At 45.6% G+C, this 25,294-nt stretch overlaps 1 protein-coding gene and 1 long non-coding RNA gene across 2 annotated transcripts; both read left to right on the forward strand.

The window, feature by feature from the left end:
* The first annotated feature begins 9,031 nt into the window (after window positions 1-9,031).
* On the forward strand, window positions 9,032-11,557 carry LOC113564509. The gene is made up of 3 exons (XR_003408054.1): window positions 9,032-9,208; window positions 11,277-11,389; window positions 11,453-11,557. It is a non-coding gene; the product is annotated as an uncharacterized LOC113564509 (long non-coding RNA).
* Window positions 11,558-23,933: 12,376 nt separating this feature from the next.
* LOC6551678 lies at window positions 23,934-24,947 on the forward strand. Its single transcript, XM_026982032.1, has one exon. It carries the CDS (start codon window positions 24,121-24,123, stop codon window positions 24,799-24,801), a length of 681 nt encoding a protein of 226 aa, XP_026837833.1. The 5' UTR covers window positions 23,934-24,120; the 3' UTR covers window positions 24,802-24,947.
* The last annotated feature ends 347 nt before the right edge of the window (window positions 24,948-25,294 follow it).

Genomic DNA, 25,294 nt, shown 5'->3' on the forward strand with positions numbered 1-25,294 from the left:
TAATGAACAACACCATCTGACCACTTGAATAATTTCCAAGTGGCGGGCGGCAGAGGGGCTCTGTGCCGGGTGATGTTTTAATTGAAACCCTGGCCGGGAATGGCTGCCACAGCCCGGGCAAAACCACCCAAACCCGCCCACAGCCACCGTAAATGCGAAGGGGTTTTTGGCCACCGTTGAGCAAACATGGCGTCGTCCACGGGGGCTACGCAGATCTTGCGAGATCCCCAGGCCTTCAGCTTTATATATGCATATAATATGTATGGAGTACAACTTTACACTTCTTTGCGCTTTGTTTTTTATCATTTAGACGACGCTTTTCTTTTTCCACGTTACCGAAACAATAAAAAGGCTCCGTCTCTGTTTCTGGCTTGCCAATGCCAATGGAATGATACCACAAACTTCTCGCACAGACGCGAGTCGCGGGGCGGAGGGGGGGTGTGGTCAGAGGGGGCATGAGTGGGCGTCTCACCCGGAAAGCAAAGAAAGTCAAAGAACAAATGTCTATGGCTCCAAAGTCAGAACACATTCATATTCGCCAGTTGCTACATAGGCGACTGCTCAACTTTCTTGAACCCTACAATATTCCTACAATATTACAATTTGCTTATCGATTGCTTAGTTATGAAGCAAATTATATATTTATTTGCTTAAAAGTTTCCATTTTGTAGTATTTCTGAATACTTATGAGCATGCATAGTGCAAGCGGACTAATACACCCGGCTTTCCAGGGTATGCGGACAAACCGTAAAGGATGCACGCGCATTGCCGCCACAAGCAAAAGGCAACCGAAAACGGGAATGGAAACCGAAACTGAATCCGAATCCGAATCCGAATCTGAGGCGCAGACTACGGCGGCTTTTTCGTAGCCATTCCATTCGTTTCCGCAGCTTCATTTTACACAGAAAGAAACAGGATCAAGCACTAATGATCACATTCATGCTCGTGACTATAAGTTAAATGTCAGTCTTGGTATTTTATAAAAAGTGTATTTCCACACATATTTTCCACAAATTCAAGTCATTTAATTTAATAATTTCCACATATTCACATGCTTGAACTGTAGATTTTTATTCCGAGTGTAGTGCTTGGGCAGTGGGCAATGGAACCCTGCCCCCTACGCCGCTATCCCCTCTCCACGCAGGACACACACACGCACACACACATTTGGCAGCCGGGCACATGCATGTGTGAGTGAGTGTCCTGGCGCTGGATATCGTGCTCTAGAGACCAAATGGAAACTTAAGCCTTTCTTTTGTGCCAGCTAAGGACTCTCATACTGTCCATGAACCTTTGTGGCGTCATGCAGCGGGGAGGGGCTGGGGGCTGGGGGGCTGGGGCTTGGGTGGATGGAGTGCAGGAGCGGATGGTCGAGGTCCTTTCAATGCATCCTTTTTGGTGCGAGCGAATTTCGTGTGCATGTGAGTGTGTACTAGGTGTGGGTGTGTGTGTGTGAGTGTGTGGAGTGCAAGTGCACATTGTCTTTGCATGTGTGAGGAGAGCATGTGCGAGTGTGCGAGTGTGTGGACACACGGCAGGACACCAGGCACGCTCGTTCGCGCACTCGCTGGTTCGTTAATAAGAGCCCCAAAGCGCAGCTCCGGCGGCATCCTGCGTTGTCCTTAGGGGGCAGCACTGCCCCGACATCCTGGGACGTCCCCCAGCCGTCTCCTCCCCCCGAGGATGCACAGCCACGCCCCCACAGGCGCTGGCTAACTTGGGCCACTGCCCACACACACACACGCCGGAAAACACGGAAAAAAGGATACACAGCACAGAACTCCTCCGGTAAATTCAACATTACTTAAATGTACTCAATAATAACAATATAATATAAGCGACTATTTAAAACATGCAAGATTCATTTTGAATGAAGCCAAGTACAAATATTTGGTGCTATTATAAAGCTCGGCTTTGTAGCTTCATATTTTAGTTTGCATATTTAGCATTTAATATTTAGCTAAATAGTTAAACAAATTAAAATGTTACTTGGGGGACTTATTTTCTGCACATGTAGGAGAAGAACGAGGAGCCGCAGTGTGAGTGTAAAAAGGAGAAATAATGAATAAAAGAATCATTAAGCTGGCGTGTGTGTGAGTAGGGGAGGGCGGCGGGGGGTCAGGAAACCCCCGTGGAAAACCTGGCCAGTGGAGAGTGCAACTTTCCCGCTCGCCCCTCGTCGCCCGCTCCATTCACCTCTTGCATGGCTGACATTCAATGACTTTTCTAACTTTTCACTGGGTTGTTTGCATTCTTTAAGCCCTCCCCTCCCCTCCCCCCCGGCGCCCGCCCCTCTTCCACCAGCTCCACCGCCGCCGCCGCCGCCACTGTTTTTTGTTGTTCCTGGGACTCTTTCAAACAAAAACGCGAATGCGAATGCGAATGCGAATGCAATCCCGAGTTGGCTTTGCCTTTGTAGTCCGCCCATTTTCCCGCTTCTCTTATTTGGAAAATCCATTTGTCCACCTGGTCCGCCCACACACACTCACACACACACACCTGGGTAAACACCTGGACCAAACTTTGTTGCACAATTACAGAGCTGCAAAAGCCAAGATAGATGGGCAGGCAAATTAAAAAAGTATATATACATAAAATGGGAATAAAGCGTAGTGTCACTGTGGAAATGGCGGAAAAGTAACGTGTTTTGGGCTGCTGCTTCTTTAATTAAACTCTAATTGCGTGATTAGTGAGAATTTAGATGCTGCGTGCCTATGACAATTGCCCCGGGGCAAATAAGCAGCAACTCAACCCTTTTGGGAACTCAGTACACTCGAGCACATGCTGAAATTTTTATGACAACCGAAGAGCTGCGATGCACTGGCATAAGAAATGCTCTAAAACAGGCTATCTGCTTATTTTTCTCCTGCTGGGCAATGCGAATAGCAATGCGTTTGAAAGATACTACAGTATTGCTCTTAGATACATTCACTTGTTAGCAACCCTTTCGACCGCCTTTTACACCTTTGCATATACCATTTGTATATTTTGGGAAAAGCAGCCAATTCTTTCGCCATGTGCACAATTTGCATGGCTTCACGTTTTTACCACGCTCACCTGAGAGAAAAATCAACCCGCGCACGGCTCTAATTAAATTCCACACTCGGCTTAACCCCCCGACGTTTCCGCTTCCGGTTGCTGGTGATGATGGTGCTGATGCTGCTGATGCTGGGCATGCGAGTGATTCCCTGTCTAAATGGCTTGGCCAAAGGTCAACAAGTCGGCCCAGTGAAATCCCCGAAAGTGGTGTCGCAAAATAACTAGTTTTCCAGCTCATTTGGAGAGTGATCTGTGGCCCAGCTTCCGAGATCAGTGGGGTTAATTGGCCTGATCTCTGACCCGGCAGCTTCCCCTGTTTTGCAACGAGATGAGGATGCTATTGGAAAAAACCAGCAAATAGACACCTAAATTTGCCACTTTCCCCATTAAAAGCACAAAGTACATTCAAATGAGCCTCGCAGACGCACAGCAACCCCTGGAGCGGGATGAAGCACCAAAAGGGCAGATAGACCAGCGAGCCAAAGGACCAAAGGACCAAAGGACCTACATGGACCGGTTCCTTGCTGCTGCTGCTGCTGCCGCTGCGGTTGGATGCCTTTTTGTGCTAATGTCGCACTATTTATTAGCCCTAGGATTAATAAATTTTATTTGGTCACCGTCCTAATGAAATCAGCGGGGCAAAAAGGGGGGATATTTGCGGATTTCGGATTTTGGCAGCCATTTCAATCTGCTTTTTTGGGCTGCCCAGGGGGCATGTATGCCCCATGTGTCTCCTGTTTGTTTGTATTACTCACGCAATCGCACTGCCCTGAGATATTGTATCTTCACACACACACTCCCATAAACACCTACACGCAGACCACACACCCACACACAGAGCCGTAGGCAGAGTGCCCTTTAAAAGGGTATTTTTCTATGATTTCTATGATTTTGCGGGCCATTTTGTGAGTCAAGTTAAGTTAAGTTTATAAAATTATTTTATATGTCAAACCGAACACATTGTGGGCCATTTTTATAATTATCATATTGCACCCCTTTTGGGGAGCCCATGTCGATGCCCCAAAATCATTCCCATCCACATAGGGAAAGAGCTCAGAAGTTGCCAATTTGCCTTTTTGAATTTACGCATAGCTAAAAGTATCCTTTCGGTAACCACAAATATTTACCCAGCTCAAGGCCCAGGTCCTGCGGTTGCCTCTCCGCCAACCAGACGCGAGTGCGGATGCGGATGCGGATGTGGAGATGTCCTGTTCCTTGGCCTACGGGCAACTTGCAACTCGCCCGCCGGCTGCCTGGTAATTTTCAAAATCTGTCGGACCATCATTTTCAATCTCTCCCCCAGAACTTATTTTTCCATCACCAAGTTTTTGGACCAATGCTCATATTTACACATCCTTGCCCGCCTTCGAGTGTGTGTGTGTGTGTGTGGAAGGGACTTTTGAAATGAGATTAAAAACGGCAAATTCCTGGCTGAGGGCTGCCGGCTCCTGGCTAAGAGTAATGAATGCGGTTTCTGCCCAAGTCAAATTTTAGAAAGTGTTTTATTTGACTAGGTCTGCGATGCGCCCCTCGGCACAAAAACACAAACACACGCACACACACACACACGCACAGCCAGACGAACCACACACTCTCAAACCCAAAACCCCTACACATACATATGCACTCACACTTGGCCAGACGGAAATTGGAAAATTCGCTGGAAGTTGCAAAAAATACAACCAAGAACATAGTGGCGAAAGTGAGCCACTTTAATAGTCGCCTTAAACTGGGGAGCTTAGTACACAAGTCTGAATATAAATGAATCCATATGTGCGCCTAATAATATTAATGTTGCAGATGCAAGCTTGAAGATGGAAAACAAATTCTAGGTCCGAACTAAACCAACTAAATACTAGCATTTCCAGCTCTGTTCAACAAATGGTGCTATTTTTATTCCCGAAAAGAATTCGCGTATCTTTGGAATCTAAGCTGCCCCGGGCGCACAAAGTTCATGAGCTATCGCAACGTTTATCGGGATGCGGCGGCCTGTAATCGAAAACATTGAAACATTTTGTAGGCATTTATGCAGCTCATAATGATTTACGACGCGATTTCGAGGCACCGGCAACAGGAGCACGTACATGCCACAAGCTGCTTCCCGGTTTTCGTGTTTCTGGCTGTGCATATTTTTTGTGCATATCTCTTTTTTTGGTTTTGGGCAAGGTCGCGAGTGGTAACCTTTAATCTCGGCGTGCGTGCCTCCCAGTTTTTTTTTTTTTTTTCCTTTTGCTGTTCCTGTTCCGATCGCGAGTCCTTTCTATGCCGATTTGTAGCCAGGCAGCTGAAGACGTGAAATGTTTTCGAAACAATCGAGTGTCCGCCATGACAGAGCCCTCCTACTCCCTTGAAAACTTGGAAACTTCGCGTGGAAGGGGGTGTCCCTTTTTGGAAACAAGTTTCCGCCGGGGGTTGCAAAGCGTCGAATGTCCTGCCGCCGAATGCAAAGCTGTAGCTCAGCAAATTACCAAAGGCCAACATGCCGGATGACCAGCGGCCAACCCACCACACCCTTGGACAACCCGTATCCCCCGGAATCCCCTGATTCCGCGAAACTGCAGAGCCAGCAAGGACACCACTCCACCACCCCACGCCCCGCGCCCCGCGCTTCCTTGGCCCGTTGTGTGTAAATATTTTGAGGCACGCGTGTGTTCCTTGCTCTCATTATAAAGTTCGGCAATTCAACCCCGGCAACAACTGCGCTTCCAAATGCAAACTACATCGTTTTCATTAATGCGTAGCATTTAATAATTTACAAATAGCCAACTGAACTCCAGCTTAAGCTCAAACTTGGTTGGTGTGTTCCCATTATAATGTTTTCGTTTCATTATTCATTCATTATTCGTTTCAGTATAACAGTTCTATTGAATCATATTTTGTTATCAATGAAATCATGAAAATGTGCAATTATTGTAGAAAGTTCAATGCATTTTCATATTTCTTTGTCATGATAACTGCCATCTTTTTGCAACTCTAAGATGAGTGCCCTATTATCTTCAACAGATATTTTGTTACAAATATTCCAACCTTTGTCCTTTTATAAGCAAGCCGCCTAGCAATTGGACCTTAATATTCTTTTGATTTTGATTTTATTTAATTATTTCTCTACATAAACTTCAACGTCAACATTTGATATATGTAAGTATATGCGGCTCAATTCCATGTGACTTAACTGATTTTTTGAATTATTAGCAGTCGCTCAAGAACTTTATAACACTATTATTTTCAGCTCCTTATATAAACAATATATCCGATTTAAAAGTAAATGGTTTAAATGGTTTGGTCAATTGTGTATCAAATTTCTTTAGAATTATAAATAATTCTCTTCCTTAAATTATATAAATTTCAAAGAAATTAAATGATACATATATAAATTAATTAATTATAGCAGTCGCCCGAAAACTTTATAACACTATTATCTTAAGCTCCTTCTATAAACAATAAATCCGTTTTAAAAGAACGGAATTGGTTTGGTCAATTTGATACACTTCTTTACAATTATAAAAATTCTCTTCCTAAAGTTATATAAATTATAAATGCATTAAATTATATATATATAAATTAGTCTATAGCAGTCCCTCAAGAACTTTATAACACTATTATTTTCAGCTCCTTATATAAACAATATATCCGATTTAAAAGTAAATGGTTTAAATGGTTTGGTCAATTGTGTATCAAATTTCTTTAGAATTATAAATAATTCTCTTCCTTAAATTATATAAATTTCAAAGAAATTAAATGATACATATATAAATTAATTAATTATAGCAGTCGCCCGAAAACTTTATAACACTATTATCTTAAGCTCCTTCTATAAACAATAAATCCGTTTTAAAAGAACGGAATTGGTTTGGTCAATTTGATACACTTCTTTACAATTATAAAAATTCTCTTCCTAAAGTTATATAAATTATAAATGCATTAAATTATATATATATAAATTAGTCTATAGCAGTCCCTCAAGAACTTTATAACACTATTATTTTCAGCTCCTCATATAAACAATATATCCGTTTTAAAATTAGGGAAATGGGTTAATACACTGCTTTAAAATTATAAATAATTCACTTTCCAAAATTATATAAATTATAAATGCATTAAATTATAAATATATTAATAAATTTATAGCAGTCGCTCAAAACTTTTGTAACACTATTACTGTAAGCTTATTCTATAAACAATATATCCGTTTTAAAAGTATGAATATCAATTGTTGTCAATTTGATACACTTCTTTGGAATTATAAATAATTCGCTTCCTAAAATGAAGATCCTTCTGCAATATATAAAAGTAATGAAAAGTATTAAGTCAACATGTTCCAGAGTAAAGCAGACATCTCAGGGAAGAACGACATCCATTCCCGGATAACCAGAACGAGAGGGCAGTCCATTAATTGATTATATAATCGGAACAATTGCCTCGTAAGCCCCCAAATGAGATGCGTACATCGGCGGGCGGCGTGGCTAAGTCGCTTTCTAATTATTGGTAATCCCGAGGCCAACGGACATCTTGAAACCCATTCAACTGACTTGCATAGTGGGCGAGAGCGAGAGCGAGAGGCAAGCGGCGGTAGAGTGAGGCGGAGCATAATGGCGGCGGCGGGTGGATTTCTGGATTTACGGCTCGATGGTCCGCTGTCCGTATGTCCACATGGCCGTATATCCCTTTTGTCCGCGCATCCCAGTGTCCCTGTGTCCCTGTGTCCCTGTGTCCCAATGTCCCCGTGTCCCAATGTCCCCGTGTCCGATTGTCCACGAAGGATGGCCATAGCGCCGGTGGTGTTTACTTGCCGGCAGCATTAACCCTTTTCCAGCTCACGAGCACACATACCACGAAGAAGTCGCTGCCTTTGTGTGGGTCACCCACTCAGTGCGCCTGCCTGTCCGCCATCGCAAGGACTCGCCGTGGCGAGGGGCAGGGGGCTAGAGCCCGGGACAAGAGGCAAGGACCCCATACTCATTAAAAGATTCTGACCATTTGAAAGCGAATTTAACCTTTTGTCTTCCCAGGCATCCGCTGGCTCTGTGCGATGTATGTATGTATGTACGTGTATCCTGGCGCATCCTTTCGTGTGTGCGTGGCTTTTTTGCCTTCTAATTGTCACTTGATGGCATGCATGTGGCTCTGGGTGTGTGTGTGTGTGTGCAGTGGGTGTAAATTAATTTGAGACTACTTGAAAAATATTTAAATAACGCATGTGTGTCTGTGCGCGTGTGCTGGAAGGGAAAAAGTATTCCAAACAAATCACAAACAGATATTCGGCATTCATTGTTTTAGGTCTAGACAACATTTGCCATTTCCTCTCTATCCCAGGACAACCCGTCAGCTTCAACCCATTTCATCTGCCCCACCCACCCGCATCACTTCGATGCCCCCGGGCAGTCCCTCTTCAAGGATTGTCAAATATCGTGGCTTCTCCGAGGATTACGAAGCTAGCAGTCACATTCGCGGGCCCTGAAATGTATGCTATGGCATTTTGCTAATCAAACAAATGCCAGTGGAAGCGAACGTACTTGTATTTCCTAATCACTCTTACACAATATTGGTAGCTTGGGAAAATTCGGCTTTGGTAAAAGCTAAGCGCCAGTCGGTAAATCATTTTCAAAGCTAATTCTGCATAAAATTATAAGGCAACAAATAGTTAACCCTTTGATGACCATCTGCAAAAAGAAAGTTGTAGCCATTCAAAATGTAAATTTGAAACTGTGATTTACAACCCATTGTTCGATACAAATTAAAATCTAGCTGAAACCTAATCCGATTATGTAAATAACCCCACAAGCTCGCATTTCTCCTGTCGATATATCGCATCCACAAGATACATGATCCACTTTCCCTTTTTAACCCCTTCGGCCATATAGTCATCTCTCTCGCTCTTCTGACTGCGAGTCCTTCAATTTACGAAAATAGGGGTTGATCTAGCCCGCAGATCGCTTGCAACCCCTAAGTATCAGGAGAGTCCGAGCGATTGGCCGCCAGAAGTTCTGATCAGATCGGGGAGTTGATTTCCGTGTGACCTCTGCTGTTCGGATAGGGAACAATATTCGGGACGTGACTGTCCCAAAGGGAATCGTGCAGGATTTCGGCACTCTAGGATCCGCCTTCAGTTGTAGACATTCCCTCGGCGGACTAGGCAGCGAGATTTACCACACATACCACACGGATAGAGGTACCTAAAATTAAATTAATTGATACCTAAAATTACCTCGAGTGATGTGGGTAGGAAATAACTTTAAAAGGTATTTCTTGTTACAAATCTTTGAAGATTAACTAAGTGATTTGTATTTAATATTTGGTTTGCTTGCCAACATATCAAATAGGCACTAAATGCAATATTTGGAAGAAAATGGTTACATTTGTGCTTGCCCGTTGCTATTAAAAGAAAAAAGTGGCTCAATATCAAATTAATTTAGTACTGCTTAGTTGTTGAGGTACAGCGAAATCTAAATGCGATATTTGGAAGAAAGAGGTTCCATTTGTACAGGCCTGTTGCCTGAAAAAAGTGGCTCAATACCAAATTAATTTAGTACGGCTTAGTTGTTGAGGTACAGCAAAATCTAAATGCGATATTTGGAAGAAAAAGGTTCCATTTGTACAGGCCTGTTGCCTGAAAAAAGTGGCTCAATATCTTAGTTGCTTAGTTGTTGAGGTGCAGCAAAATCAGGCTTATAGGGGTGAATTCAAAGTGAAGCCAGGTTTTAAGTTACTTCTCCAAGATGCAACCCCTAGCCCACCAATATGGTCTTAACCCATCGACGCCTTAATCAGTTTGAACTCTGTCCCGCTGCTAATCAAGATGACCAGCAGCAGTGATCTCGACCCGGGCTCCTGAGTCCCAAGATGACCAGTGGCCGGAGATCAGGAGCAACCCTTGCAAGGGCGACGAAACGGGTTCCTCAAGCAGCCCCGTAGGGGTTCATCTTAGAGGTCCTCGAGATGGCACTCGACACACTTCGCCAATTGGGCAGTGGTCAAGGGACCGGGGCCAAGTGGCGAAACCCCAATTAGGCATTTTCATTAGCGTCGGAAAATGCAAATGATTGATCGCATTTGCCGCTCGGAAAAGCCAAAGACAACTGACAGCGAAATCAGCGCTAAAATTAATCATGTTTGTGCGTCAAAAAATGGAAAACTTTTGCTGCCACTGCGACCTTGCCGGGATGCGAAAGGACTCGCAAGGACTACTCGAAAAAGTGGTCGGAGGTGATGATGCCGGCGGTGTCGGGTTTCCATTGCTGTCAGTGCTGTCGGTGTTGTTATTGCTCTTTTATAAGCCATAAAAAAGCATCAAAATTGCACATTCGCCGGCTGCCCATTTGCCCATTTGCCCATTTGCCAGATGGGCCACTTGACGTCCGCGAATTCCCGACGGGAGTTCGGCCTCCAACTTTTCTGGGCCATAACTCTCCGAGTAATTGACAGATTGCAATTAGAAATCGATGCAAGAAGCCCAGTGGCCAACCTAGCAAAAAGTATCGAGTTTCAATTCGAGGAGGAAACCCAGCAAATTTGCACCTTTTCCTTAGGGGTGAGCCAGTTGGGGCGATTCCCTTTTCGGCCGAGTGGAGTCAACTGGAAAGCAGTTGATTTGGCTTATGGATTCTGGTTTAAGCTGGGTCAGTTTAGGACTGTCAAGGCGTGCTCCCTCCGGGAATTGGAAGGTGTGGCCCGATGTTTGGACACTCACTCAGAAAATATTCAATAATATGTTTGGGTAATCGATACGTCAGGTCTGAATGCCCACGAAAAGTTAGCTTTGAATATATTATATAAATATTATTAAGAATAGTATAGTAAATTGCATTATTCATTCCTCAAATAATTAATCATACAATCGATTTATAAGACCGCGAATAATTTAAAAAACTAAGCCCATCAGGGCATCGTTTTGTAAGTTTTTTCAAACAAGAAAACCACACCGCAAGCCCTACGTATCAATTCACTTTCGCTACAAATGCTTCTTAGCCGAAGAAATGTGTATATCGAATTTCAGTTAATCAGAAAATGAGCCCAATATCCCGACTAGGACATTCAATGGCCTGGAATCCCCCGCCATATGCGGGAGTAGACCCAAAAGTTGGGAATGGACGTGGGGCAGGGACTATTCAAATAAGTGAATGATAGATGGCGATTGGGAGGAATATACACACACATATGCCAGGGGGAGGGGGTCGGAAAATGCTTGTTGCCGCAAAAAGCCTTAACAGTGGCCATAAAATACCCCATGTTTCGCATAGGAAACCCCGGCCACCAGAAGTGACAGAGCAACCCTCTCTATATGGTAAGCCGCTGTATGTAAGAGTCTATCCCTCGTCCAAATACTCGAAGTGACCGGCCGAATCGTAAAAATGTAAGACGAAAACGAGCTCAAGAATAAAAACACATTAGATACAAGCAAATATCCTTTCCGCAGTCGCATGTCCTTTGCACACACAAACACTGGCGCGCACATACAAATTTATCTCCATTTGACCCTCTTCAAAGTGCTTTTTATAGTCATTTAGTGTTTTGGCCCTCCCGTCAAGTACTTTTATTACACACGTATAAATCCAATTCGGCATTCGGCGGCGTATATGTAGGGTCCAAGGATCCAAGGATCCAGGATTCAAGGATGTTTGGGTGTGTGCAAAAAGGTGGGACGACGCCAAACGAAACGAAACGAAACGAGAGTCCAACTAATGAAACGGAACCAAGAGTCGGGAAAGGACCCAGGACCCAGGACCAGAGACCAGGGACCATGGAACCCAGGGACTTTCCTTGGACCGCGGCGCCCAAAAGGACCACAAAACACATGCATACACAATGCCCACGGCAACAACAGAAACAGCAACAATTTGGTTGTCAAAACTACACTCGGAGAAGGCAACCCACACGCATACACGGCGAGAAAAGCCCTACTCTATCCCTTGAATATATTCCCAACAGAGAAATTACATTAGGCAAATGCTGAATTTGATTTAAAGATTTATCATTGAGCATTAAAATAAACGCAATAAAAACAGCCCACCAAAAATGTATGTTACTAGTGCCAAGTTCGTTGTAAGGATTGAATTCTTGGTTAGATTCAGTTAAAACTTTTCTCCCGGTGCACATATGCAAAGCAGATGCCAAGGCCCTTCGCCGGTCGGCGTGGGTCCCACCCAGCGAGTCCTTTTTAAAATTTTAAGACATGTAAAAGGTCCTGCATCGTCCTGCGCGGCGGCGATTCGGCAGCTCCAACTGGCAGCCCACCGAAGGTCCAAGGATGGGCATTCGAATATGTATCGCCCGGCAGGATCTACAGTCCTGGAGTCCCATTGTGTGTGTGGGTGAGCTTATGGCCTTGTATGTTGCCAATGTTATGGTATTGGGGCTGGGATATCTGTTTGTTCGTTCGTCCGTTTGTTTGCTTGTCGCTCGGTTGGCGTTTGTGTGCGTGTGTCCTGTGTCCTGTGTCCTGTGCTGTCCTGTCCGGCCTTTCCTCCTTTTACTCCTTTTGCCCCTTTCTCCCCCTTTTCCGCTTTTTTCCGCCCCTTTCCCCACTGCCGCGATGTAGAACTTTCCAACCCAACATCACCGCATCTGCAAATGTTGTTGTCCTTTGGGTTGTTATTATTTTAAATTTCTGTTTTCGGTTGTATTTTTTTTCTGCGTTTTTTTCTCCTGTATTTCACTGTCCTCTGTTTTTGGCCCTTGCCTTTTGCATATGGTCGTCCCTTTTCCTTTTGGACCATCGCCATTTTGGTTCACTTTTTGCCATAGCTTCTTGTCCTTTGCGAAAATATTTGTTCTGCTCATATATTTTAAATAACTTTTTTTTAGTTCAACACACCACAAAAAATTGCTAATTTCAATTCATTTCGGCCAATATGTCAACGGCCAAATATGTCAAGTACGAGTAATTCAAAAAGCTATTTTATTTAAATTGAAAATGGCCGTTTTATTTCCAAGCAAGTTTTAGCCTTTGGAGCGATACCTTTTAAGAAATCAAAGAAGCCTAGTCTATGATATGATTTGGGCTATCCAAAAGAAAGCCCATTTTCGAAAAGGAAGCCGCAGGAATGCGACCCACCCACAATTTTTCCACCACTTTGCACAACAAAAAAAAACGAGAACAGACAAAAAATGAAAACCCTTTAAAAAACAATACACGAGCTGTAACAGGGCCATTAATTTCCCAATTTACAGTCTATTCGCAAGCCGTTGCCAAAATTGTTTAAGGTTTTAAAACCCACATACACACACACACATGGAGATACTGATAGATGTGTGGGTGGTGCGAAGGGGTGTGAGTGTGGGCCAGTGGCCATATGTCCATTCCGGAGAGGAATTTCCATCCAACGAGGTGTGCGGTGCGTGTGTGTGGGTTGTGGGTTGTCTTCTTCAAGGACCGCCAGCGAATGGGGTGGTAAATGCTGCCCAAGGGACTTGTAGCTGGATACCAACAAAGTTTTTCAAAAAATAAACGAAACGCAGAAGAAAATACGAAGGAGAAGCCGCCAGGAGCGCAGCAAGGACTTTCGGCCAGCTGGACATACACCAATGCCCTTCCAGCCCAAAAACAAGCAGCGAAATATCGCTAAAAGAACGAGTACTCACAATGATGTGTAAATATTGAAGCACACTTTTTTTGGTACGGTGTGCCACATAAAAGTAGGGTGCTTAAAGGTCTAGCAAACTGACTCTCCTGACCGAAGGCAGCTGAAACGCAAAAGAAACGCCACCACATGGTTTTATTATATTGTGAATGTGATTACCTTAAGGATATGCAATAAGCACACACACACACACACACACATACACACGCCCAAGAGGCAAGGATCCGGGCACTGGGAATGATGTGTGGAGATAACCAGCGTCGGCGGAGCAACCCATTTCGAGGCTGGACAGGCGACGACCCATCTACCATCGCCATTGCCATCTGCAGCCCATCCGGAACCCCATCCAGAGCCCATGCTCCACATCCTCCATATCCTTGCCATCCTGGCCCACTGCATGCCCAGCAGTCAGTCGTAAAGCCAGCCGAAGGGGCGGCGGTTGGCTGGTGGCTGGTTGGCTGGTTGGGTAGCTAGATGGATGGGTGGGGCTCTGAATGGAACGCCGGAGCCACAAAGATACGCGAGATACGGATGCAGAAAAAGTATCTCACAGATACAGATACCGCGCTGAGCGCTGCATGAGCATTTTCAATTAGTGCAGACAACGAAAGGCCGAACGAGGGCCATTTACAGATTTCCCGCAGACTCCCAGTTCCCATATAACCACTCTGCAAGTGACCACATTCATATCGCTCCTGACTGGGATGCCCAATGAAAAGTTGTCCATCTGGAGAGTCGCACTAAGCGCATTTAGTATTTGCCAACTTTCGCTAATTTTATAATACCAATGTGCCTCAAGCTGCCCTCGCTGACGGCGAGTCATGTGCATGGGAATGAGTTGCAGTTGATGCGGAATATGAAAAAAAAAAGAATAGGAGATGTGGAGATGTGGAGAAATGGAGGAGGATGTGAGGAAGATGTATGCAGATGTCATGTGGACCGTGTGCAGCACGTAGCATCTGTGGACCGTGGACCACCTTGGCGAGTCCTGCGAGTCCTGTCAACCGTTTTTGCAGCCATTCTGCACGTTCATCCTGCCAACTGCAACTGTGCGAGTCCTGACAGGGGGGCGGGGGGTAATGCGTAATGGGTAGGAGGAGCCGGGGCAAAAACCGAGGCAAACCGAAAATCGAGGATAAGAACGGATAATCTAATGTCGCAAGGATCTGCCACTCACGGCGAGTCATCGTCATCGCCACACACACGGCCTATAAATAACTGCAAATAAATCAAAATCTATCAATGCGAACAATTCGATGTGTTACAATTGACTTTGCCGATCAAAGCCGTCCTGCCTCTGGCTTCGCTGCATTTTCGTCCTTCGTCCTGCGGCCTGCGTCGTTTTTTTGTGTCATACCTTTTGTGTGGAGTGCGCGACCAGAGAGTATCCTTTGTGTCAATATTATTAGCAGCAGCCGAAGCAAGCAATCGAAAGGATAATGGCCGAAAGGGTGACAGGGCACTGGGTTACGAAATGCACTGGAAAAAAGGCACCCTAAATCATAGCCACAATTCTATGATTTCAAAAATCATTTTTCATATGCTTTCCTATTTCACTTGCAAGACCTATTATCCTTATTAGTTTTGTTTGGCAAGAACTAGTCAACTTCCATCTAACAACAATTAGTCTCAAATGAATACGATTTCCCAATTTTCGGAGCAAGAGTCCTATGTTTTTTCTCGCTGTGCAGGATGTGTGGCTTTCGAATTTCCACCACTCCTGCTCGCAGTGAGTGTGCGAAATTTTACAGTAATTTAAAAGAGAAAAAAAATGTTTCACCAATTTAATCAATATTACACAACCCATTCGAGAGATACACGCACACCAGGCGTATCTGATATCGATGCGCTTCCTAATGGACACTGCGCTCTAATTTTATTTATGATCCAATGTGCCGAGGGAAAATCGGGAAATCGGGAAATCCGCGAACCGAGTTGCAGGGATGCAGGACGGATTTCAGGACGAGCACGCAGGATGAGTGTGAAAGGGCATGTATCTGCGGACTGATATCCCGTTGTCTGCCGATTGAATTTACGCGCTCTGTTTGCCATTTGGCCTGTGTCCTGCGTCCTCTTTCCTTTCATCCTGTCACTGGGCGGTGGGCAATTTTTTAAAATAATGCTGTGCTATTTTTTGTTGGTTCAACTTACCGCAATACAAACGAAACTGAATCAACAGGGGCGGGGAAATGGAGTTCAACAAGGCGAATGCTGTGAAAGTGACGCCGATATGATTTCGTAACTAATTAGAGAGTGGTTACCACTCACAAAAATTATAAGACTTTAAAACCTAGTATTCTATGCCATTCAAGTATAGTTACTACAGTAGCCATCTAACAAATTTAAATACTATGGCAAATAGATGAAACCGTTTGCGTACTAACATGAGTTACGTTCTTCACCCTTTCGGCGATCCCATCTGGTGAAAGAAGCAATCCAACTAAAGTGGATAGCCCACCAGGATGAATCAGCTCATATCCCCGCGCTGACCGGCGAGACATTCCGCAAAATCATTTTACCTCCTGTGTCCTTAATCAGGAAACCCACAGGACGCAGGACGCAGGACGCAGGACACAGGACACAGAACACAGGGCAGGTTTAGGCCAAGATCTCTAACTGCCACCCAAAGAAGTGAAACCGAAACCGAGAAAACCAATGGAAAGGCGAAAGAAAACCCAAAGGGGCCCCCGAGGGCCGTTTTGCACTAATTAATAACAGTAAATTCCCCCAGCGGAAGGACTCTCGCTCTCGCTCTCCCTCTCCCTCTCCTTGTCGCTCAAACTCACTTGGTCCTTCCTGGTTGTTCAGGACATTTAAGGACAATCCTTTGGGTTACTGTACTGACAGCTAAAAAATGTCGCATAGTTTTTTACGTCTTAACGAGTGTCAACCACCGGAGTCAGGAACTCAGGAGCTCAAATGTCCTGCTGGCTGTGTCTGCGCATGTGTGTGTGTCCATGTGTGTGTGCGTGTGTGTGTGTGCGAGAAATGTGTGTCCACTGGCAGATTCTCCCTTTTAGCTAAATTGGCAAAAAAGAACACATCCAATTCATACCATTCCGCTCCATTCAACGCTGACCCACCCACCCTGCACACAAGTGTATTGGAACCCTGCTCACTACGCAGCTACGAAACGCTGCTAATTCATATTCAAATGAATGCGAATAAACCCCAATCACAATTATTATGAGACATGTTAAATGGACCAAAAGTCCTGACAACCAACAACAATGATGCCCACGCGGAGGCAAGGATGCGGCGACTCACACACTCATCAGTTGGCCACATTTGTAGTGCAAGATGCGCATGTCCCTTCTGAAATCGTCGGACCAACGAGTGGACATGTGGAGGCTGGTGGCTGCTGGCTGCTGGCTGCTGGCTGGAGCAGCTTGAATGTCCTGGAAATGGGGGCGGCAGGACGCGGGCTGGGTCAACAAAAGAGAGGCCCCTGGAATGGTTCGCATTTCAGCCATGAATGAGAGGTATTCATTTGCATACTGCATATGAACACAGGACCTGCAGCAGCGCATTTTGCAGTCCTTCTTTCGGCTGGCGAATCAGCGTAGGTGGCAGAAAAAACTTCTCTTTATGCACGTTCCACTCAGAAAATTCGGCCCCTCTGCCGATTAGTTATTAGCAATACGAGCTCTCCTTCAAGGGGATCAGCGATTCGAATACCATTTTGCGCACTGAAGTTGGACAATCTGGATACTGGATTTTCCCGGAGTGGCGGCCATGGAAGTGGGTTTTCCTGGGCCGCGCCAAACAAATAAACATGCTGTCAACTGCCGTCTGACATCGCACGTCCCACCGACCGCACACCACCCACCACCCACCACCCACTACCCCCCGCCCCCCGCCAAGTGGCGCCTCCTGCCCCGTACGCTTTATTCCTATCGCAGGACACAGCCACATTTGCATACGTGCGGCCAATGTCCCAGGACAAACACGCACACACACACATGCGTTTCATGTGGAAGGGCCGTTGAAAGTTTTTGGGAAAGAACTTTCATTAAACAATGCGACTCACCCGACGAAGGTCCAAAACTCGGAACACACAGGACTCTGGGTCTCCAGCTCCGGCTCCATTCAACTCCAGGTCCTCCAACTGCTCCCCAGTTCCTCTGGTTTCACACTCAGAAAATTGTGCTGTATTCAAATAGGTAGCGCCAAATATGCAGCTTATAAAATAACTTGAAATATAGTAATATAGTAACAATATAGAAATATAGTAACAATATAGAAATATAGTAACAATATAATAATGCCCTTAATGAAATACATCAAATTGCATTAGACTTGTATGATCTTTTTATTCCTATTTTTTATTTTATTGTATGGTATTTTTTATTATTATTAACAATGGCTAGTTACTTTCAGAAAGTTTTCTCACTCAGAAAATGTGGGCTATATTCAAATAGGTAGCTTCAAATACATATACATATATATAATATAATAAATTTAATATATATACATAAAATTGCAATAAACTTGTGTGGTCAAATATGCAGTTTATAATATTACTTAAAATATATAATACATATAATATAATAAATATAAAATAATATATATGCTAAAATTGCAATAGACTTGTACAACAATGGCTGATTTCTTTCAGTGTTGCAGGAAGCAGTGGGTGAGTGCGTGATTGTTGATTGTGCGTACATGTGTGTTTTTTGTGTGTTGCTCTGTTTTGTCAGTTTTTTGAGTGGAAATCAGGGGAGGGGCTTTCCATGCAGCGGAAAACTGAGCGGCAGAAGTGTGGAGGAGGTCTGCTAGCTCCCAGCGCCATTCAGTCTGCGCCTCCACAAACGAAAAAATGGAATGATTTTAATATTAGCTAATGGATATCGCGCCGGCACAAACACATCACACATCACACACACACACACACATGGGCGTTCGTCCTTAGGTCCTGTTCCGATCCCCCCCCCCCCCCCCCTACCGATGCCGCCCGCCACCCTTTTCCCGCATGACGGTATGATATTTCAAACGCTTAATAATAGCACTCGAAAATAAGGAAATGACACAGCCATTATTCCGTTGTGCTCTTTATTTATTTTTTATTCTGCTCCCAACCACACTCACACTCGCATTCACATTCACATCCACATCCACACTCGTATTCATATTCATATTCAAATCCAAATCGCTGACAGCGTCGCGCTTTTTGTGGCCCAATTATTTTGAAATTGTCTGCGAAATGCAAACGTTTAGTTTTTGCAAATGGTTGCACAGCACAGGATTTTGGATGGCAGATTTGCGATTTACCTCATCAGTAGACTCGAATGGCAAAAGTTATTGTTCACAGCGAAAAACTGCGGAATGGGTGTCAACTTTAAAGGCAAAGATTTGGCATCTGGAGTAGGTGCCTGCAAATAAAAGTTCTTAATGAGAGGCGACCATCTCGTGTTATGGGTTATTAAATTGTTGACCACAATTTATATTGCAAGCCAGTTGTGCACAGTAAGTCACTCTGGAACTTTACGATCTCGCATTGCCTATTCAAATAGTGGACCCCAATTGCCAAAAGTTTTGGGGCCAAACAATGAAGATACAAATGCGAAATCCAATCGAGCGTATAAATTATGGCTAGTTAACCTTTTCGCAGGACCTGCAGGACCCCAAAGTCGCACTCAATCATGGTCAAATCTTGACAAAAGTATTTACTCGCATGCCCCGAATTATGTTTATCCAGCATGCATATTTCATGGATCTAATGGTCGACCCAAAAATGGAGTGGGCTATGTGGATGTGTGGGTATCAGGTGAGTGGAATGCAAACAAACAGATGCCAAAGGATCCGGGTTCCAGGGATCCGGGCCCCGAGATCCGGACAACTTATTCCGAATGCTAAATCGTTCGAATCCTTTTTCCGGCACACTCCAGTGAGCAGGAGAGCTCACGCTCAATAGCACAAGGACAAATGCAACTGGCCCTTGGCCTCCCAAATCGCCCACACTCCCACTTTCCCACTCTCCTTCTCGCGCCATGTCCTTTTGGGCATCCATTCATTCAGCCATCGGCATTCCGGGCAAGAGCAAGGAGCAAGGAACCCCGCCCCCTCCCAGCCCACCGACACATGTCCCATCCATCATCACACAATCACAAAATGAGTATCATGAGCCCAGTCCAGTCGTAACCCCCCGAATTCCCCCATTTTTCAAGGCGCACACGTAGCATTCTAAGGGCATAAAGCGTACTTATCGGCTTTTCCCCGAGCTCGGCCGAAGACCGACTAAACAGGAGCTGAACTGCTCAAAATACCCAAAACCAAAATCTCGAATGTCCATTAGCATACGCCGAATCCACCTATACCCAGTTTTTCAGCCCTCACAGGCGTAGTCGCCGCCTTTTGTGAGGGGGATCATGTTTTTACTTATCGCATACTTGGAGATATATTCAGTTCTTAATTGTCTCGGCTTGGATATGGTTATTGATTATTGATTTAACCCCACTTCGCCCACACCCCTGCCGTTCCGCAAGTGCCCCCCTCAGCCCGCAGGATCCCTAGCCCACCGCCGAGTTATCCTGCCCACGTCTGCAGCCTTTGGCTGGAAGTTTCTTTCGCTCCTTCCTGCCATCGAGCCACTCGGCAACTTGCCACCCACACAGATGGTTGGCTATAGAGCGGCGGGGATTGGGGATTGGGGCAAAGGTCTTCGGGTTGACTCCGCTTTTGGCCAGAGCACACAGACACACACGGTCAGAGGAAAATCCACACCATCTGCCACACCTTACACCTAACCCAACAATCCAATTCCGAGGCAACAATATGCTCCGCAGCTTCGCTTTTTCTTGGGCAGCGTGGGAGTGGGGGGGTCAGGGGTCAGGGGTCAGGGGTGGAGAACAGGGGCTTTTGGTAAGCCAAAGGGGCAGCCATATTGCAATGTATGGCCAGGGCGCTTGGAGCACGCAGCCAGCGAATGTGGACGTGATGCTCGAACCTGGAAGCTGGAAGCTGGAAACACCCACACTCGCCGCCTTTGAAACCAACCCCTTCATCATTTCAAATTTAAATTTAACCTTTTGTCTTAATACGGCCAGGCGAACAACGAGCACGAGCTCCTGTCTTGGGCATCATAAAAACATCGTCAAGTCGATGGGATAAGACCGGAGTCCGCAGTCCGGAGTCCGCAGTCCGCAGTCCTGAGTCCTGAGTCCGGAGTGCAGACCAGAAACCGGACCGAATGGAGACGTATGTGAGGCAAGAGGCGAGTGGCAAGAGGCAAGTAGCAAGAGGCAACGCAGAGCGCCAGCTTAGACCCGTATTATTGGGGGAGGCAACTAATTTACGGATTTGCCACCCACACCTGACAAGCGACTTAAGTGGCAGTTCGGAAGGAGTTATGCTCCGAGCATAATGTACACGTTAGTCCACATTGAAGTACTCGCTCAGAAGACGCTAATATATACATTTACTTGGCCATCTAAACTAATACATAAATATAAATGGTTATAAGCATTGAAGTATTTAATAAAAATATATTCTAATGCGTTAGAATTCTAAATTACAGAAATGTAGTCCTTTACCTTGCCATCTAAACTAATATATAAATATAAATATAATATAATATAAATTTAAATATATATAATATATAAATATTGATATAAGCACTGACATATTTAATAAAAATATATTATAATCAGTTAGAATATATTATATGGTTCCATATTGAAGTACTCGCTCAGAAGAATCTATATGGCAGAAATGTAGTCCTTTACTTTGCCATCTAAGCTAATAAATACATATAAATTGATATAAACACTGACATATTTAATATAAATACATTCTATATACAATCGCAGTTATTCACGGGCGATAATAATGGAATACCTGTTATTTGGTGGCAAGTTTTCGCTGTGTAGCATTAAATCGAAGATGGTCAGCTGAATGAGCGCGCTCTAAGTCGCCCCAAAAGTTACCTCAATCAATGAAGCGGCAACAGGGAAGAGGAGGATCCCGCGACGGACTGGAGGTGGATAAGTGGGAGGTTCCTGAGGAGGAGGCGTGCGACTGCCAGGAGCAGGAAAGGCGTGGGCTTGAAGGTGGCAATGTCCAAGGGGAATGCTAAGGGAAATGGCCAAAATTCAAAATGGCCACTTGAGGGGTGAGTGGAAAGCCAGCGGCGAGTTCGCTTCTGTAGTGGACAACTTGTACAGCACACACACACACACACACACAAGCGAATGCGGCAGGGGCGGGGTAGGGGGTGGCAGATGAGAGGAACGGTCGGGGGCGGGGGTTGTGTTGGTCGCGGGGCAGCAGAAACGGAACGACATCAGAGTTATCAACATAAAAGTCAATCTGCTGAGGGGGTTGAATGCGAGCACAGTCCACAAATGGGCTAGGCAGCGGGGGAGGGGGAGGGGGAGGGGGTGGTTGTGTTGGTGGTAAAGGGGTGGGCTAAGGGGTTACAGTCGTTAAAGCCCCCCTTATTGACCCCTTTGTTGGAGCGCTTAAAGGCAAGCCCACAGCCACACGGAAAGAAACGGGTGGCGCAAATTCACGAAAATTGATGTATCTATACATCTACGCCTTAAAGACATTCAGGTTCGCTGCAATGTGTTGCAAGAGGTGGTTGCAAGCTGCACTTAGATTCAGATAAATGCACATTATATATATTTTTGCGCACTGCCTAAGCTGGACTCGCTCGCCTTCTGTTTCCCTACTTTTGACCCACCTTTTTCGAAGGACTCGAAGGACATTGTGCGCGCTGGTCGTAAGTGTTGGTGGCCCGTGATGGACGGCCCACGGAGCTGAAGTGGCTGCCAGTTTTGTAGCTGTTCGTGGATTGAAATCGCACATATTTCACCTTGTCTGACTTGTCTGCCTTGTCTGGCTCGTCTGCCTTCCCGCTCGCACCCGTTTGACCAGCCAGCTATCCCGCACAGGTCCTGCGAGCCCCGAATGTCCTGCGTTACGTTTCGTTTCGTTTCGTTTGGTTACGTTTTCCAATGAAATCGAAAAGTCCACCCCTAATGGCTAGCTAACAGCGACCAGAAAGCTGGAAGCGCCTGGACCCCGGACATCGAACGGACCTGAAGCGGCCATTGCCATTCAACCCCATGCAGCCGGTGTCCTTGGAGTGGGACAGCCCACTCCCACCAGCCGCTCAGCCGCTCAGCCGGCTTTTATACAATTACACTTATAAATGCCTGGCTGCGATATCAAGCAGGACAGGACGACATGGAAAAGCACACACTGAAAGGGGGAGGCGAAGACAATCGAGGGCCTCCAAGCTCTTGAAAGTGGGATTGGGGCTGTTCTGCCCACCCACCCCTTCAGCTAATGGCTAATTTTAGCACTGGAAGTCTATAACTTGCCCATAACCGGAATACTCAACTCGTAATTCCATCCGGCTAGTTTCTAGTTTGAAAGACTGAGCTGATAACACAAGGCTGCTCTATGTTTTATGTGTTATTTGGTATATGGGTAAATCACACGATTTAGCAGAGTCGAATTGAAGGCTTCTGATGGAAATTGTGATAGTAGCAGTGAGTATCCCACTTCAAAGCTGGCAAACCCCCGAAGCGTGGCCATATCTGCGATCTCTATCGAAGGGGCGACAATGGGAATGGGCTAATTGATGGCACTTCGGCGGGACCACTTGACTGGATCGGTGCGTCCACCGGATCGAGGACTTCGAAAAGCGCAAATCCGATCGAGGAGCACCGATAGCGTAGAGCGATAACGCGTCCATCCGATCTACGCGGCAGCCGATCGGATGTGAAGGTGAATGAATGCGGATGACTCGCGGATTTGGCTACTCCGCGCTTGAAAAAGGGGTTAAATAGGCGCTTCCCTAAGTCCTGGCAAAGCAAAGGGGTTGGTACGTTGGTACGGCGCATGGAGTGCGTTTTTACCTGGGAACGCGACATGGAAATGGGACACGTTGGTGGGACATCTTCGGATCGCGTAACCCCTTCGGGTAAATCGCGTTAATCCCGGCCAGGTAACCGCCAGGAAATTATCATTTTTCATTCGGGCCTGACATCTGGCTGCTCGCAGGACTTCGAGGGATAGCAATGTCAAGATCCGCATCCTGAAGTGCCCACAAAAGGAAGTGCAAAGGGGCTGAAATGTCAGCGCAAGGACTCGCCGAAAGCCGAATAAAAATAATAAAAAAATAAAAGGAACAAGGAACGAGGAAGTGGAAATGGAAATGTCACACGGTCAGAAACTCTGACTTATTCAACTCTCCTAATTGAAATCACTCGTCCTTTGTTTTTCGGCCCAACAATGAGTTCGACCTGTCACATGTCAACTTGGCAAACAAATAAGCGAAGGCCAAACAATAAACCACTCAAGGCCTACTCCAAGCCAAATCGAAGCCCTGTAAAAATGTACTAAAGAGTAGTCCTTGAGTTCAGCCGACGCTTTGTCAGTTGGATTTGCTTGGGGCCTTAACTCAGAGCCAAAAGAGTCACAGAGTAGTTCAGTTCACATTTTTCTCCCTCTAGCAACAAACCAAATTCACAGCAAACAAATTTACAAAGTAAAGATGTCGAAGGCAACCAAGCTGCGATTCGCACTGATCACCGAGGATGCGCTGGACAAGCTGAGGCCCCGCTCCCAGTCGGAAAATGCGCGTTCCAAGTACATGAATGACATATATGATGCCATCAGGACGGCGGTCAACGAGGTGGTGGACGAGAAGATGCAGCAGTTGAATGCCACCGTCAATCGAATGGTGGAGAAGCGAGTGGGCCAAATTCTGGACTACCACCTGGTCAGCGAGCCGTTGGCGGGACGCAGTAGCTCAGTGGGAAGGAAGAGGGATACCGATCAGAAGGGAGCTGCGACTGCCGCCCCAGACGAATCAGTTAGCTCGCTGAGATTCTCCAGTCTCAAACGTGGTCGCAGCAAGAAGCCTAATCCCACCAAGGACCATGTGACCTTCGCCCCCGACGATCAGCTGACCAGGAGGTCCAGGACCAAGTCACAGAAAATCACTGTAATGCCCATTCATCGGGAGAACCAGGTGAAGAGCACAACGTCGAACAGCAACCACAGCAGTCCGTCCATGACGACACCTGCACCACCACTCAGCATGGATCACAATAAGCTGGATGATGACGATTTCGATAATTTGCCTGATGTGGAGGAACCCTCCATCCTCAGCATGACTGCCAAATATCTCAAGAAACTCGAGGATGCCCGCCGTCGCAGGCAGCTGCACTAGCTTACATACCCTGTACTTCAACTTGTGTTGGGATACCCGGCTTTCTCCAAGCGAGCGTCCCTATGCCATTAAACAATGGGAATGGGTTAAGAGTATAAATTAATGCGGTTTTAATGTATATAATATATAAGTGGGCACGTCCTCCTGATACAACAATATGCATTTATTACTTTTAAAAATACGAGAAGGCAAGGTGGAAACCCTGAAAGGAGGCCATCTTCAAAGGCGGCTATCCCAAGGCTTAACCCCCGGCAAACGCATTTCCATTTAGGCTAGTTTCCATATCCATCGCAACCACATCCGCCCCATGACCTCGCCAAAAAATGAGAAATACCAAATAGCAAATACCCACCGTTGAAGACGTCTAATCCATGAAATATGTAAAGTGAAAAATTGAATCGCAGGCAATTGCAAAAATCAGCCTGGTTACATTTCCGTGGGCAGGGGGTGGATGGTGGACAGGGGCTGTGTGGGGTTAAGCGCCGCATAGTCT

The sequence above is a fragment of the Drosophila erecta genome, unplaced genomic scaffold (genome assembly GCF_003286155.1).
Source record: "Drosophila erecta strain 14021-0224.00,06,07 unplaced genomic scaffold, DereRS2 tig00000126-arrow-pilon, whole genome shotgun sequence".
Lineage (NCBI taxonomy): Eukaryota > Metazoa > Arthropoda > Insecta > Diptera > Drosophilidae > Drosophila > Drosophila erecta.

Excerpts from the sequence above, each read along its gene's own strand:
- LOC6551678 (XM_026982032.1), top strand. The coding sequence starts at position 24,121 with ATGTCGAAGGCAACCAAGCTGCGATTCGCACTGATCACCGAGGATGCG.